The 13,018-nt window shown below is 44.1% G+C and overlaps 1 protein-coding gene across 1 annotated transcript in view; it reads left to right on the top strand.

Moving 5' to 3' along the window:
- DOCK2 (dedicator of cytokinesis 2) overlaps positions 1–13,018 on the top strand; it is a 412,121-nt gene that overhangs the window by 328,416 nt on the left and 70,687 nt on the right. The window contains exon 30 of the mRNA XM_021698161.2: positions 7,710–7,788. Coding sequence (XP_021553836.1) covers positions 7,710–7,788 — 79 coding nt within the window. The remainder of the gene's footprint in view (positions 1–7,709; positions 7,789–13,018) is intronic.

The raw sequence follows: 13,018 nt of genomic DNA, 5'->3' as shown, positions 1-13,018 counted from the left end.
GGGGGGGGGGGGGGGGGGGGGGGGGGGGGGGGGGGGGGGGGCGGTAAGGGGAGTAGTTATCCAAAGGAAAAGTCTAGGAGTTACTACCAAAAGAAGAATTGGATGATGGATAGGCAAATAAATGCCCAGACATCTCCCACTTATACAAGGTCAGGAGGATGGGAGCCCAGAGAGGCTGGAGCCCTGACCTTCTGAGCTGCCTACAGTCATCTTGGAGGAAGCATGTAGAACAGTCTGGAGGAACATCCCCTCCTGAAATCCCAGCTAGCTATGGACTTTGGTCTTTTTTGGAGGGATAGGCCCCCAGAGATGATATAATAATCCTTGGTTTCTTTATACTTAGAAAACTACAATATAATTTTCTAAAGGATCTAAGAAAGCGGAATTATCTCCTAAATAGCAATATTTGCATCCCTTAAGGCTCAGCTAAGTACTTAAGTCTCTACATTAAAAAAAAAAAAAAAAAAAAGGTAGACTCAGAAATACAGTTGGATTTCAGACTTCTGCCACTTCTCTTTCTTGGGAAGTCATTTAATCTCTTGGACTCTCAATTTCCTGATCTGTAAAATGGGGATTATTTATAATGTTCATTTCATGGTATTTTTTTGTGAGGATAGAATGAGTTACTCCTTAACACAATGCTGGTACCTCAGAAAACTCATTGAATAGATGCATTGCCATCTCCAGGAGTAGACAACAAACTTAGCCTTGGACTAGAGAAGGATGTGCCTAATGTCAACCAGAAAAATGATTGTTGTTCTTCTTGAAGGGCACATGGATTAGTTAGTAGATATCCTTCATCTTCAGTCCACAATGGAACACTTGAAAGTTTCTCACCTTTTTTACATTTGGTGTGATGTTATGATAGCTAACATGTGTTGGCACCTAGATCTACTGCTGTTGTGAATACCTTACATGTATTAGTTTATTTAATCTTCACAACAACTTTATGATGTAGCCTGTTGTAATCCACATTTTATGTATGAGGAAACTGAGGCACAGAATAGATGAGTAACTTCCACAGTATTGCATTGCTAATAAGAAGCCATGCAGAGTCCATGTTCTTGATCTCTACTGCTTCATCCTATAAAATAGTGAGGTCATCTTATGAAGTGCATTGTACAGATGTGCCCACTGCATATTTAGTGGCTCAACAAACTGAAAGAGGCCCAAAGAGTTAGCTTGCCCAAGATCTTGTGGCTAGTCAGTGAAAGATTTCAATGTAAATTGGACAAACAGAATATGCAGCATGGTTTAGCCCAGGCCAGTATTCTCCAGAACATTTCTACTTCCTATGCTGGTTAGTATGTACTTTACAATTTTCTTCCTTTCTTTCTTCCTTCCTTCCTTATTATTTACATATTATTAAAACCTACATGTTTTTATAATTTCTCTATTATCACTTATGATTTATGTATGTATGTATGTATTAGCCATATATAATTTATTTTTCTGCTTGTTGGAGGGAATGGAGTTTTCCAGAGTTGAATGTCTTCTCAGCTATGTACTTTGTGTATGCAGACATAGTGACATGTCTACTGCAAGAAATGCCTTCTGTTAGAACATTTTTTTCTTTTTCATTTTGGTAAGACACAGCTTTCAGTAAGATCTGATTTACAGGACACGGTAAATTTTTAAATGATGAAGTTCTTTATAATATAGTAAACTAACAAAATTATACCTAGGAACCTCTTTTCTCCCCTTCCATCTGCACCTCGATCTGGAAATCCAACATTTTGAAGGGGCTTGGGGATTTGGACACATCCCTAAAGCATCTCAAAAAAGGAATCAACCCACACATATTTATTGAGTATCCTGGTCAGGCAGGGCTCTAGGGAGTGGGCCTGTCCCTTGGTCCTGGAGGACAGGGGGCTTATGGTCTAGTTGGTGAGACAGTAAATATGCCCATGGAAATGTGGCCAATTGCTACAGTCACTGCAATGAGTTCAGAGCACAAAAAATACCCAGAGGAGGTAGGATTTACCACTACTAGGGTCTGTATCCTGCCTCCACCATTTAATAGTTAGCTGACCTTGGGTGAAGTTCTGTGATTATTATGACTCAATTTTTCTTCCTATAAAATGGGGCTAATAATAGTACCTATCACAACTGTGAGGACCAAAATGAAATAAAATAATATATACAAAGTCGTTAGAACAGTGCATGGCACATAACAAGCATTTCATAAATGTTAGGTATTATTGTCCTTGTCAATTCTGTGGTTTGGGAATACCCAAAATATTTCACAGAAGAGGCAAATCTGGGCTGGATCTTGTCTACCTTTATCAGTGTCCTATTCCAAGGTCTAACATTGTCTCAAGCACATAACAGGACCAGGCACACAGTAAGGTCACAGAAGTCGATCATAGGAAACTGAGTAGGGCAGCGCCCAGCAATCGTATGGTGGCTCCATCAGGAGGCTGACAAATCACTGAGTCCCACTTCCCCTTCCTCCTACCCACGTTAATTTGTAGCACCTACTCCTTTTTGTGGGCCTCACCTCCGCCAGTGCATATGGCCCAGAAGGAGGCCCCTCCGTGGGTTCTTTAGCCAGCACAGCACAACTAATCCTGATGTTTAGCAGGCTGCAGGATTCCAGATTCCAAGAGCCTACTGTGTCCCTTGCCAGAATCCCAGATTCCAAGCAAGGCGTTGGGGGCACTGGGAGTGAGACATTCCTTGATGCTGAGCTGGAAGCCACTGCTTCACTCTAACCTCTTGGTGCACGGAACTTTTGTGTGTTTCGGGGACAGCATCTTAAGGGCTCTGGGAGGATGGATTTCTCGCTGCCTCCAGGGGAGGAACAAGAACTCTGTTGTCCAGCTCTTTTTACTTCCATCGTCAAGTTTGACCTGTTAGAATCAACAACATCTCATGAACCACAGAGAGAAGGGGAATGGGGTTCAAAGAGGCCTTCTCCCTCCCTTGGGCATTCTCACCAGAAAAGGCATGCCCTTTTATTCCTGTCCTACAACCTGTGGGTGTGGGTTGGTTGTCACTTCGGAATGGTTTCAGCCTGGAATCTTCCCGCCTCGGAGCTACCAGGTGGCCAGCCTATTAACAATAGCAACAACAACAACAACTGACATTTATTGAGGACTTCTATGTGCTGAGGCACTGGGCCACCAGCTTTATACACTACATCTTATTTAATCTTCACATGGCTCATTTCCCAGAAGGGGCCCTTCAGATTCCCCGAGGTCAAGCAGCTAGCTCCAGGCCACAGCATGGAAGAGTGCCAGAGTGGGGATTTGACCCAGGGTAGGCTTGCTCAAGCACCTGCAGGAGTCGGTGTGATAGCAGCAAAACCAAGAGGACCTACTTCCTAGCGGTATTGTGAAAAGTGGTTGAGAAAATGCATGTAGAACATGTAGCACAGGACCTGGTACATAGTCCTATCTTCTTAAATACTACTCCACCTTCAAGGATCTTTCTGCCAGTTTCTTCCTACTCGCAGCAGCTGACTTCTCCCACATGTGGCTTCTGCTTCCTCTCAGAGTCATCTATCCATGGCTTCTCCTCAGGGCGTGGGTCACTGCCTTCTCCCTAGGGGTCCTGCTTTAGGACTGACATGAAGGATTTGATTTAACTACTCTCCAGGCCTGGGTGCCCCCGCTGGCTACCCATAAGATCACCCGTGGGCCACTGGCCACCCAGGGAACACTGCCCAAGTCAAGCGTTGGCCCTGTGCCCAGGCGATTGTGGGCAGGGCAGCAAGATGATAGGGATGAAGTGTGAAAGGACTGTGTGCAAAATGGCGGGCATGAGTAGAAGCATGCCCAGGGCCAAAAGACCGCAGGCTGGCCTTCAAGGAAGCCGGTATATCCTTTTGGTTAACTGCAAAGGCTTTGGAGAAAGACAACTCTGACATTAGGTCTAGACTGTGCTGTTTATTAGCTGTGTGAAAGTGGGGAAATCATTTCGTTTTCCCAATATTCAGTTTCTTCTTCTGTTAAATGGGTGTACAATAGCACCCACCTTGGTTTGTAGATTTACGTGAAAGAATGTAGAGTCCTTAGCACAAGGTACACAGATTGCTGTCCTTCTGTCATTGCTATTATTAATAAGGTGAGCTCACAGCTCGGATTGAACACAATTCCAGAGGTTTTCTTATGGACAGAATAGTTGTGAAGGCAGCATACTTCTGTATAAATCCTGATTTCATATGTACTGGCTGGGTTATTGGGAAAGTTACCTAAACTCATTACTCTAAAATGGAAACAATATCCAACTCAGAGAGTTAATGTGAGAAGTAAAAAAGAAGGAAAAAAAAAAAAAAACAGAACAGAAAGAATCCATGCAAAGTGCTTAGCAGAGAGCCCATCATTGGTAACTATGGCTCTGATTGTTATTGATTTTATAGATCCTACTAAGCATCACAGATGAGATGCAGGAAGTGATAGGTTGAGATTTGGTCATGAACTTTGTTTTCAACAATTCAGGTTCATTGTTGAGAGTAACAGAGAGTTGAGTATGTTTTCATTCTAGTTTACTTCAGCATATTAGTGCTTAGGCTTTAAGTAGAGTTATTTTTTAAAGAGAAGACAAAAGGCATACTTTTCTAAACCCATACATGAGAAACCGAAGTTAAGTGATGTTATGATTCATGATTCCCAGTGAGTGGCTGTGGAAAAATCCAGAGAGAGGGAAGAACCTTGACTTATTGCCCCCATCGCCTGTCTGCCATCAGTACCCACCATTAGCACAGAGGATTGATCAATGCCTGGTTATTTGGCTGGCCTTTGAGAACCAGAGACAGGTTTAGGCTGACAATCAAAATAATGACTATTACTGAAACTACTGATAGCTTTGTTGCTTCCGAGAATTTGTAAAACTCCTCATTTTGGGATCACATTAGAGATTCCAAGATGCTTATAACATAAAATGACAGCCACTCAATGCATTTCCATACTTTAAGGGGAAAATACAGATATTTTTCAAAGGCATATTAGCAAATGCCAGAAGAGCAAAGCCAAAGAAATCTCACTTTTTGACATCCTGATTGGGAGGGTGGCGGGAGGATTTTATGGGACTTTCATCTTTTTGCCTTTACATGGTCCTGCCTACCTCCGAACTGGTTGCCGGCTGCAACTGGTCCTGTCTGCCCATTTTGCTGTTAGTTCCTGACTTCGGAAGAAGGATGAAGCAACCCAAAGTGGTCCAAAGCAGCCACAACTGCTGTGTTCCTGTTGTGGCAGGCCCTGTGCTCCACACCTAACCACGCATTTGCCACTAAAGCCTCCAGCAACCCTGGGAAAGGGGCTACGCTGCTGGTATTGCACAGGCAAGGAAACAGAGATGTCAAAGTGACACGGACATGTCCCACATCCACACAGCTGGGAAGTGTCAAAGCCAGAGTCTGCATCCAACTGTGTGTGTATGTGAGTGAGTGTGCATGGGTGCATGCTTGTGTGGGTATAGAAATCTTGTGATCCTGATACAAGGACACACTGTCTTCTTTGTTCAACAAACATTGAAGTGCCTAATGAATACCTGGCCCAGCTTCTTTACAAGTAATGACCAATATAGCACATTTAGAGGTGCCCTGCCCACGCTCTTGGCCCACCCAGAATATATATACCTGCAGCTTTGGTGGACATTTACCATATATCCTGATCTTCCTACTTCTTTCATTCTCTGGACTTTCTCTGGCTGCAAGAGAGAGCCCAGTCCACCTACAAGGCCAGCTAGAAGTGCTAAAGTCTTAATGTCCACGGGAGCAACTTTCAACTAGTGAGAGGCTGGCATTGGTAAATAAACCTCCCAGGTTCCTCCTCCCTGGGAGGGAACACCTCTGATGTGCAGGTATGCTCTATACAGTCTCTCAGCAGTTCCCAAGCAGAATTGAGCCCTAATCATTACCCAAAGCAATAACCTTCTAATTGACACTTCCTTTACTTGCCTCCTATTGTGTCTCAGGTAGGCCAAATGGGCATTTTCCCTGGACCAGCCACTCAATGGAGAAGTAGTTATTGATTATTCATTGTTCATCAAAAATTATAGGCAGTGGTACAGGTAAGATCTGGCCACTGTGCTTGAAGATTTTAGAAACACACCCACACAATGGAGATGAGGTCACAGGTGGGCATGTGGCAGTTTGGAGGCTATTGCAGAAATCCAGGAGAGAAATGATGGTGGCTTGGTTGAGGTCAATGGCAATGGTGTGGGTGTTGTCAAATTCTGGATGTATTTTGAAAGCAATGCAAAGAGGTTTTGCTGACAGACCAGGTGTAAGATATGAGAGAAAGAGAAAAATCAAGGATGCTAGCACCAGTTCTTTCCCCCTGAGCAATTGGAAGAACAGAGTTATCGTTAACACAGATGGGAAGACTACAGAAAGATGGAAAGACTACAAGCAATAGGAGTTGAGAATTTGACCTTATGTATGGGATGCCTATTAGTCATCCACATGAAGGTCTGGAGGAGAGAGCTGGAATGTAAGCTGGAAGCTCAGGGGAGAGGCCAGGGAGGAAGATTGGAGAGTAGATGAGATCATGGAGGGAGTCTCTAATTTCAAGGGAAGTACAGTCTAGTGGAGGAGATGGGCATCATTGAGTCACGCAAATAAGTCATCCTAGACCATGATGAATTCTGGAAAAGGAAATTGCAATGACTGTCCTTTGGGGGACACAAGGATGCAGCAGACCCTGTCCTAAAGAGATTAAAAGGAGAGAGGCTTTTATACAAAAGGGGAACACAGCTATGTATCAGAAAACAAGAAAAAGCAGCTGATAACAGTGGGAAATGAGTCTAGAAAGGTGGGCATGAATCATGAAGGGCATTGACTGTCAAGAGGAAGAGTTTGGGCTTATCCTGTGGGCAGTGGGGTGTCACCAAAATGGGTGATTGACATGATTGGAGCTGACCATTAGGCTAGGTACTCTTGACATTGAAGAGGCAAGAGATGGGAAGCTGAAAGACCAGTCAGTAGGGCTTGGTAGGAGGAAGGGGAGGAAGAGATGGATGAGGAGATGTTTAAGGAGGAACACAATTTGACAACAGGTACCAAAATGTTAAGTGTGCATTTGTTAAGTACTACCACTTCAAGAAGAAGACTGGGAAAGAGGTGTATATCAGAGGTGCAAGGTGTACATAAGAGTGATTACTGAAACACTGTCTATAAAAACTGAGCATAAAGGATCATCACTGAAAGACTGATTAAATAAACTGCAATCCACCCATAGAATGGCATGCTCTTCGGTGATTAAAAGGCATGATGTATATCTGCATTCATTGGCATGAAAGGAACACACAATTTATTGCTGAGTAAAAAAGGCTGTGAAACAGCATTTGCCATTTAGCTCTATTTTCAAAATGATATCTTTCAAATACCATTCATGTACATACATCTAGGGAGACCTTTGAACATAATGTTCATCAGAATCTCAGTAATGGTTTTCTCTAGATGATAAGATTCGATGGTGTGTTGTTTGTTTGTGGAGGAGGCAATTTATGTCTTTCTGGATAGCATAAATTTTCTGTCAAAAACTTGTAATAGTTTAAACAAAAGACATTTTCTGAGGAAGTCGAATAGACAGTACTTAAGTTCTTGCAGCATGGCCCCAGGTCTACAGTGTGAGCAGGTGGGTCAGCTGACCTCTTCTTTGGGTCTTTGAGCCACTCTCTGAGGGAACTTTGGTCTGGAGGATGGGGAGGGATGCCTGAGGTAGCATACTCAGATGGCCTGGTGACCTTCTCCCCTCTTCCAGGGTCTTCCTGAGAGCAATCAACAAGTTCGCAGAAACCATGAACCAGAAGTTCCTGGAACACACAAACTTTGAGTTCCAGGTGAGTGTGAGGCACCCAGGGTGTGCTTTGGGGTACCCTGGCAAGGTGGCTGTAGCATCTTGGGCTGATTACTCCATCAGACACATCGCAAAGCACACGTAAGATATGCCAGTGTCTCTGGGGGTTTCCACAGAGGGGGTGTGGGTGAGGAGGGAACCAGGCCCTTGATTGAAACTCAGGGTTTGGAACCAGGCCCTTGATTAAATAAATAATCATTAACTGAGCAGCATATGCAAATGTGACTGTATAATGTATCCTATGCTAAAGAGGAGATTTGCATTCATCCATTGTCAGAGTGGGTACCACCTTCTAGAAACGTATCGCATTCTTTTACTGTTCTTACTCACTGGAGCTAGCAAAACAGGTACTCGCAGACACTGAAAAATAAAAGCTCACTGATACATTTCTGGGACTTCATGATTCCTTCAGAAATCACTTTTAGGACTCAGACAAGACCTGGGGCCTCTGTGAGATTTGGGGGCCTCAAAGCATGTCCCTGGGGCAGTGACACACATGCTCAAGGCCTAGGCAAGAAGAGCCAATTCCTCAAAGCCTTGTGGAAAAGCCCAAATTGCTACCTCTGGCTGGTGATAGAGAAGGCCCCTGAAAGGGGATCTCTCCTCTGGGAAAGTCCCTGGCCCCCAGGATCTCTGGCAGTGCAAGCCTAGGAAGTTGCCAGTGAACTGAGGCAATGGTATTTTCTGCCTGCTCATCTAAGGTGTTCGGTTCCAAGCTAGGCTTTGGCCTGTGACTAGCTGAGCAACCTCAGACAAGGCCTGGACTGTGTCCATGCCTCAGTTGACTGATCAGTAGGATGCTCACAATACCTACTCTGTTTCATAGGGGTTTTACAGAACTGGCATGTGTCAAGGGGCTTGCTGGGAGAATTCACTGTAAGGTTCTGCCGGTTTTCATTCAGATACTTCCTCCTGAAAGAGACCTCCCCTGACGAGTCCTCTTTGAGGATTCCCCACTGATCCCATGTTCATTATGTGTTACCACTTAACCTGTTGTAGTCTCTTCATAGCACTAAATATTATTTGAAATTATCATTCTTATTTGTCTACCAGCACAATTTTTTCTCTCTTTCCTCCGGTAAAGTGTGAGCTTCATGAGTATGAAGACCTTCTACTGGCTTTGTGCCTGACACGTAGTAGGTCTCCCTGGGGAGATGCTGCCTGGGCTGAGGCCTATGAGACCCACTCTGCTGGAGAGCACCAGCCTAGAAGCATTTAATCAACATTATCTCCAAATAAGATTCTCTCCCACTATCTTGCATTCAAATAAGGCATCTGCACTATAATGATGACGATGATACGAAGAGTAGCTGCCATTTTATGATGACTTATGTGTGCAGATCTCATGAGAAGCATCCTCGGGCATTTTCTTTCTCAGCCCTGACAACCAGACTACAAGTTAGTTACTATTACTAGTCCTTCTTCTGCTGGAAGGATGCGGGAACGGAGAGCCGGAGGTGATGAGCAGCTAGCCTGACGTGCAGATAGTGACGCAGCATGGCAGTGCAGAGTGGAGACCAGAGCGCCGTGGCGGCTGACCTCCCAGCTGCAGATCACCACCGCCACGTGCCCGGTAGGGAGTCTCCCCTGCACTGGCTTCACGGAGAGCTTCGGGCTGAGAGTTAATACATCTCTCAGGTGGAAACAAAACATGTCACTTTGGCTGTTTGAATCAGAAGAAATGTTTGATCCCCTTCCAAATGTGGACCAGATGCCTGCAGGCTTCAGGTACAAGATGTTCCAGGAAGCTAATAAGGACATTGCTTTTTTCGAGGGGCAGCTTGGAGCAACACACCTAGGGGCCAGCCGTGAGGCAGTGTTTGGGCCATAAAATTGATGGCTGGTTTGCCCATCTCTTTCTGAGGGTGGTGACACTTATAGCCTCAGACCTGGTTTCCCGACTCTGGCTGTCCTCCATGGTCTTAGGGGCTACTTTCCAAGAGAAGTGCGGCTTCTGTCTTTTCATGCCATTCTTATAGGTTTTATCCTGTTTCCCTGAAAGAAAATCTGCATCTGAGAGATGCCCAGAGAAGTGGGGGTTTCATACATAGAAGGTTTGAGCTTATGAGCTGTGTGGCTTTAGGCAAATTACTTTACTTCTCTGCCTCAGTCTCTTCAACATCAAATTAAAATACTAATTGCAGCTACCTCACTGGACTTTTGAGAGGATTAAGTGAACTAATTCATGTAAAGCACTTAGAACAGTGCCAGGAACATGGTAGCAATTTAATAAAATGTTAGCTCATTATAATAATTGTTATCATTTTGATGATGATGATGATGGTCCTAAAATATGTCAGGTCTGGGAACTCATATGTCAGTCCTTGATAAACAGGACAGTAGGAAGGCATCTTTCCGGTCACCACACATTGCTTAGGGCTGTCACACCCACAGGATTTTATAAAACAGGAAAATGGCCAATATTACAAAATGAAATAAGTCTCTTTTGCTAATGAGACCTCCATAGATACTTGCTGAAAAGTACTCAAGAACAGGATCATTTTTCCGCCTTATCTTTGTTCTTCTACCTTCTCCTCACCCCGTGCAAGAATGGATTTGTTCTCTGTACCCTGCCTGGAACACGCCTTGTTTCCTTCTAACAGTTTCATTAATTATGCATTTAATATCAGCAGGAACAGCATCCATCACTAAGAGCTGCTGGCCTTGGCAGCCACTGTCCAGAGGAGGGGCAGGTGCAATGAGATTATCCCTAATATCTTTTCTGGAACTGTGGTTTTATGATACAAAGAACAAAAAGCAAGAAGCTCTATGGGTGCCACTCTGCAGATGACAAGACCTGGGAATTACAGAAATGATGTTTTCTGCCCAGGGCTAAAATAATTTGCATTCCCAACCCCCATTCGGGAGGCTGGGCCTTGGCATTCACATCCATTTGCTGGTCAGGGAAGACCAAGAGAGAGGATTTCAAATGCAACTCAGCAAGGATTTCTGTTTAAGAGCAATTCTCATAGGTCCAGACTATTGTTAACACGCTATGAGGAACTCAGAAGCAAAGCAGAACACTGCCCTGCCCTCAAGGATCTTAGAGTCATGATAGTAGGCTGTGAATCCATCTTCTAGATTCCAAGCTTTTCAAGGTGACTAACCTTTATTAGGCATCTCCTTAGGGCATAATCCTGTTGGGTTGGGATCTACCCATTTTACCAGTGAATAAACTGAGCTTCAGATAAGTGGTTGACTCTCCTGTTAAAGGTCATCTAAGCAGGAGCTGCTGGAATTCAGTCGCTGTCCTGTCTGCAAAGCCCAGGCCCTTTCCACTCTTCTGCCCTGTCTTTTAAAAACAGAGTGCCTTTCAAATCTAGGAGACAGCTCTATTTAGCTCCAGAGACACTGTCTGCCCTAGTTAGCTCTTGCTGGCCCTGGGATAGAGAGCTCTGCGATGATTGGCTGTGGGATTAGACTCTCCATATTGGGTACTCTGATTGGCCAGGAATCCATGGTTACACTTCCGATGTGCTCTTTGGCTCCAGGAAGATTGTTTCTGTCTTAAGCAGCTGTCTGATTACTACTAAGAACATTCTCTCTACTTGGGAAGCTGTAATTCGCTCTGCATTTGGTAATTCCAGCCTTGGCCTTGAGGCATTTCTGGATCAGCTTCTGGGCATCAGACTACCTTGGGATCATTTTTGAACCTGTACTGGAGACCCTGTGAAATGAAAAGGATATTCCAGGATATTCCCAGCTATTAATGGAGGACTGAGGGCAGGCTTGGTCTCTATAATAGGAAATGTAACTTGTAGTGTCAAAAAAGGTGAGAGAGGGAGCACATACCACGCAGAGCACCCATCAAAGCCTTGAAGAGGCTCACAGCACCCCCCAGGGAGGATCAGGTGGGACAACTTCACCACACAGAAAGATGGTCACATGCTTAAGGACAGCTTCTTTGGCCATAGCTTGAGGGCCCCAGACAACCTCTGACCTGATGTTCCTAACCCAAATCTATGATTGGAACCTTTCACTCCCAAAATCAGTGGCCTCCTTAGAATGCCCATGGCAGCCATGGCTTTGCAGCTCAGAGACATGTTAGCAACACTGTGCTGGGTGCTTTATTTTTTTTTAATGGAATTGGGGTAAATAATAATTTGCAGCTACTGTGAATCTTATAGGATCAAATCCTTGAGTGTCTGTTGTAAGGACTGTAAAAATTCAGATGACCCAGTGGAAACCTGGACCAACAACCAAGGCTAAAGGAAACTGAGAAAGGAAAGAAAAGCAATTTTTGCAGAAGAGCAGAGTGGTTAAGAAAGAAGTTCTAGAGAGAGATGCACTTGGATTCAAATGCCAACCTTGCCATTTTGTAGCTGTGTCACCTTGGGCAAGTTATTTAACTTCTCTGGGCCTCAGTGTCCTGATCTCCAAAATGGGAGAATAATACTACAGAGATCATAGTGTCTAGGGAGGAGTTAACAAGAATGCAGGGGGAGTGCTGGGCTCATTAATGAACTCATTCAACAAATGCTTGTGAGCACATGCTGAGTTAGACACAACGCTAAATACTGGATATACAACAGTGAATAAAAAGAGGGGGTTCTTGCCTGCAAGATGCTTATATCCATTAGAGGAGACAGGAAATAAATTAGTTCAGCTTAAAACATGTCATAAATCCTGCAAACAGGGCATGATGAAGGTGAAGGGGTGGATCTGCGTTAGGGCAGAAGTTGGGAAGGCTTCCCCGGGAAGTGATTTTTGGAAGGTAGCTAGGCTTACCACTAGACCACCACTGGCCATTTAGGAAGTGACTGTTGAACTGCATTCGCAAGATGAAGTAGGAGTTTTCTCAACAGTGATTTCCTCCTCTGGTCCTTATAACTCCCTCCCTTTACATACTATTAGCCTCATTTTTCCAGCTGAGGAAATGGAGACTCAGAGGGGTAAGGCAACTGCCCATGCTAATAGAGCTGATAATTGGAGTGGAATCCTGGAAGGCAAACTTACAGTGTCTATTCAACAACAAAGACAACAAACAACCACAAATTCTGCATAGACCCCGTGTCTAAAGGATTCCAGCTCTAGGAATGTATACCATGTTACAGCCTCTCATGGACAAAAATGTATAAACAAACATGTTGATTACAGCACTGATGCCAAAGGAAAAAAAAAGTTGGACTCAATCTAAATAATTTAGAATAATCTAAATAAACAGGGAATTGGTTAAAATTAAAGTATATCCTTATAGCAGAATACCATGCAGC

The sequence above is a fragment of the Neomonachus schauinslandi genome, chromosome 7, assembly GCF_002201575.2.
Source record: "Neomonachus schauinslandi chromosome 7, ASM220157v2, whole genome shotgun sequence".
Classification (NCBI taxonomy): domain Eukaryota; kingdom Metazoa; phylum Chordata; class Mammalia; order Carnivora; family Phocidae; genus Neomonachus; species Neomonachus schauinslandi.
Note: the sequence above shows the minus strand (reverse complement) of the source record. Positions and strands in the feature narration are given on the sequence as shown.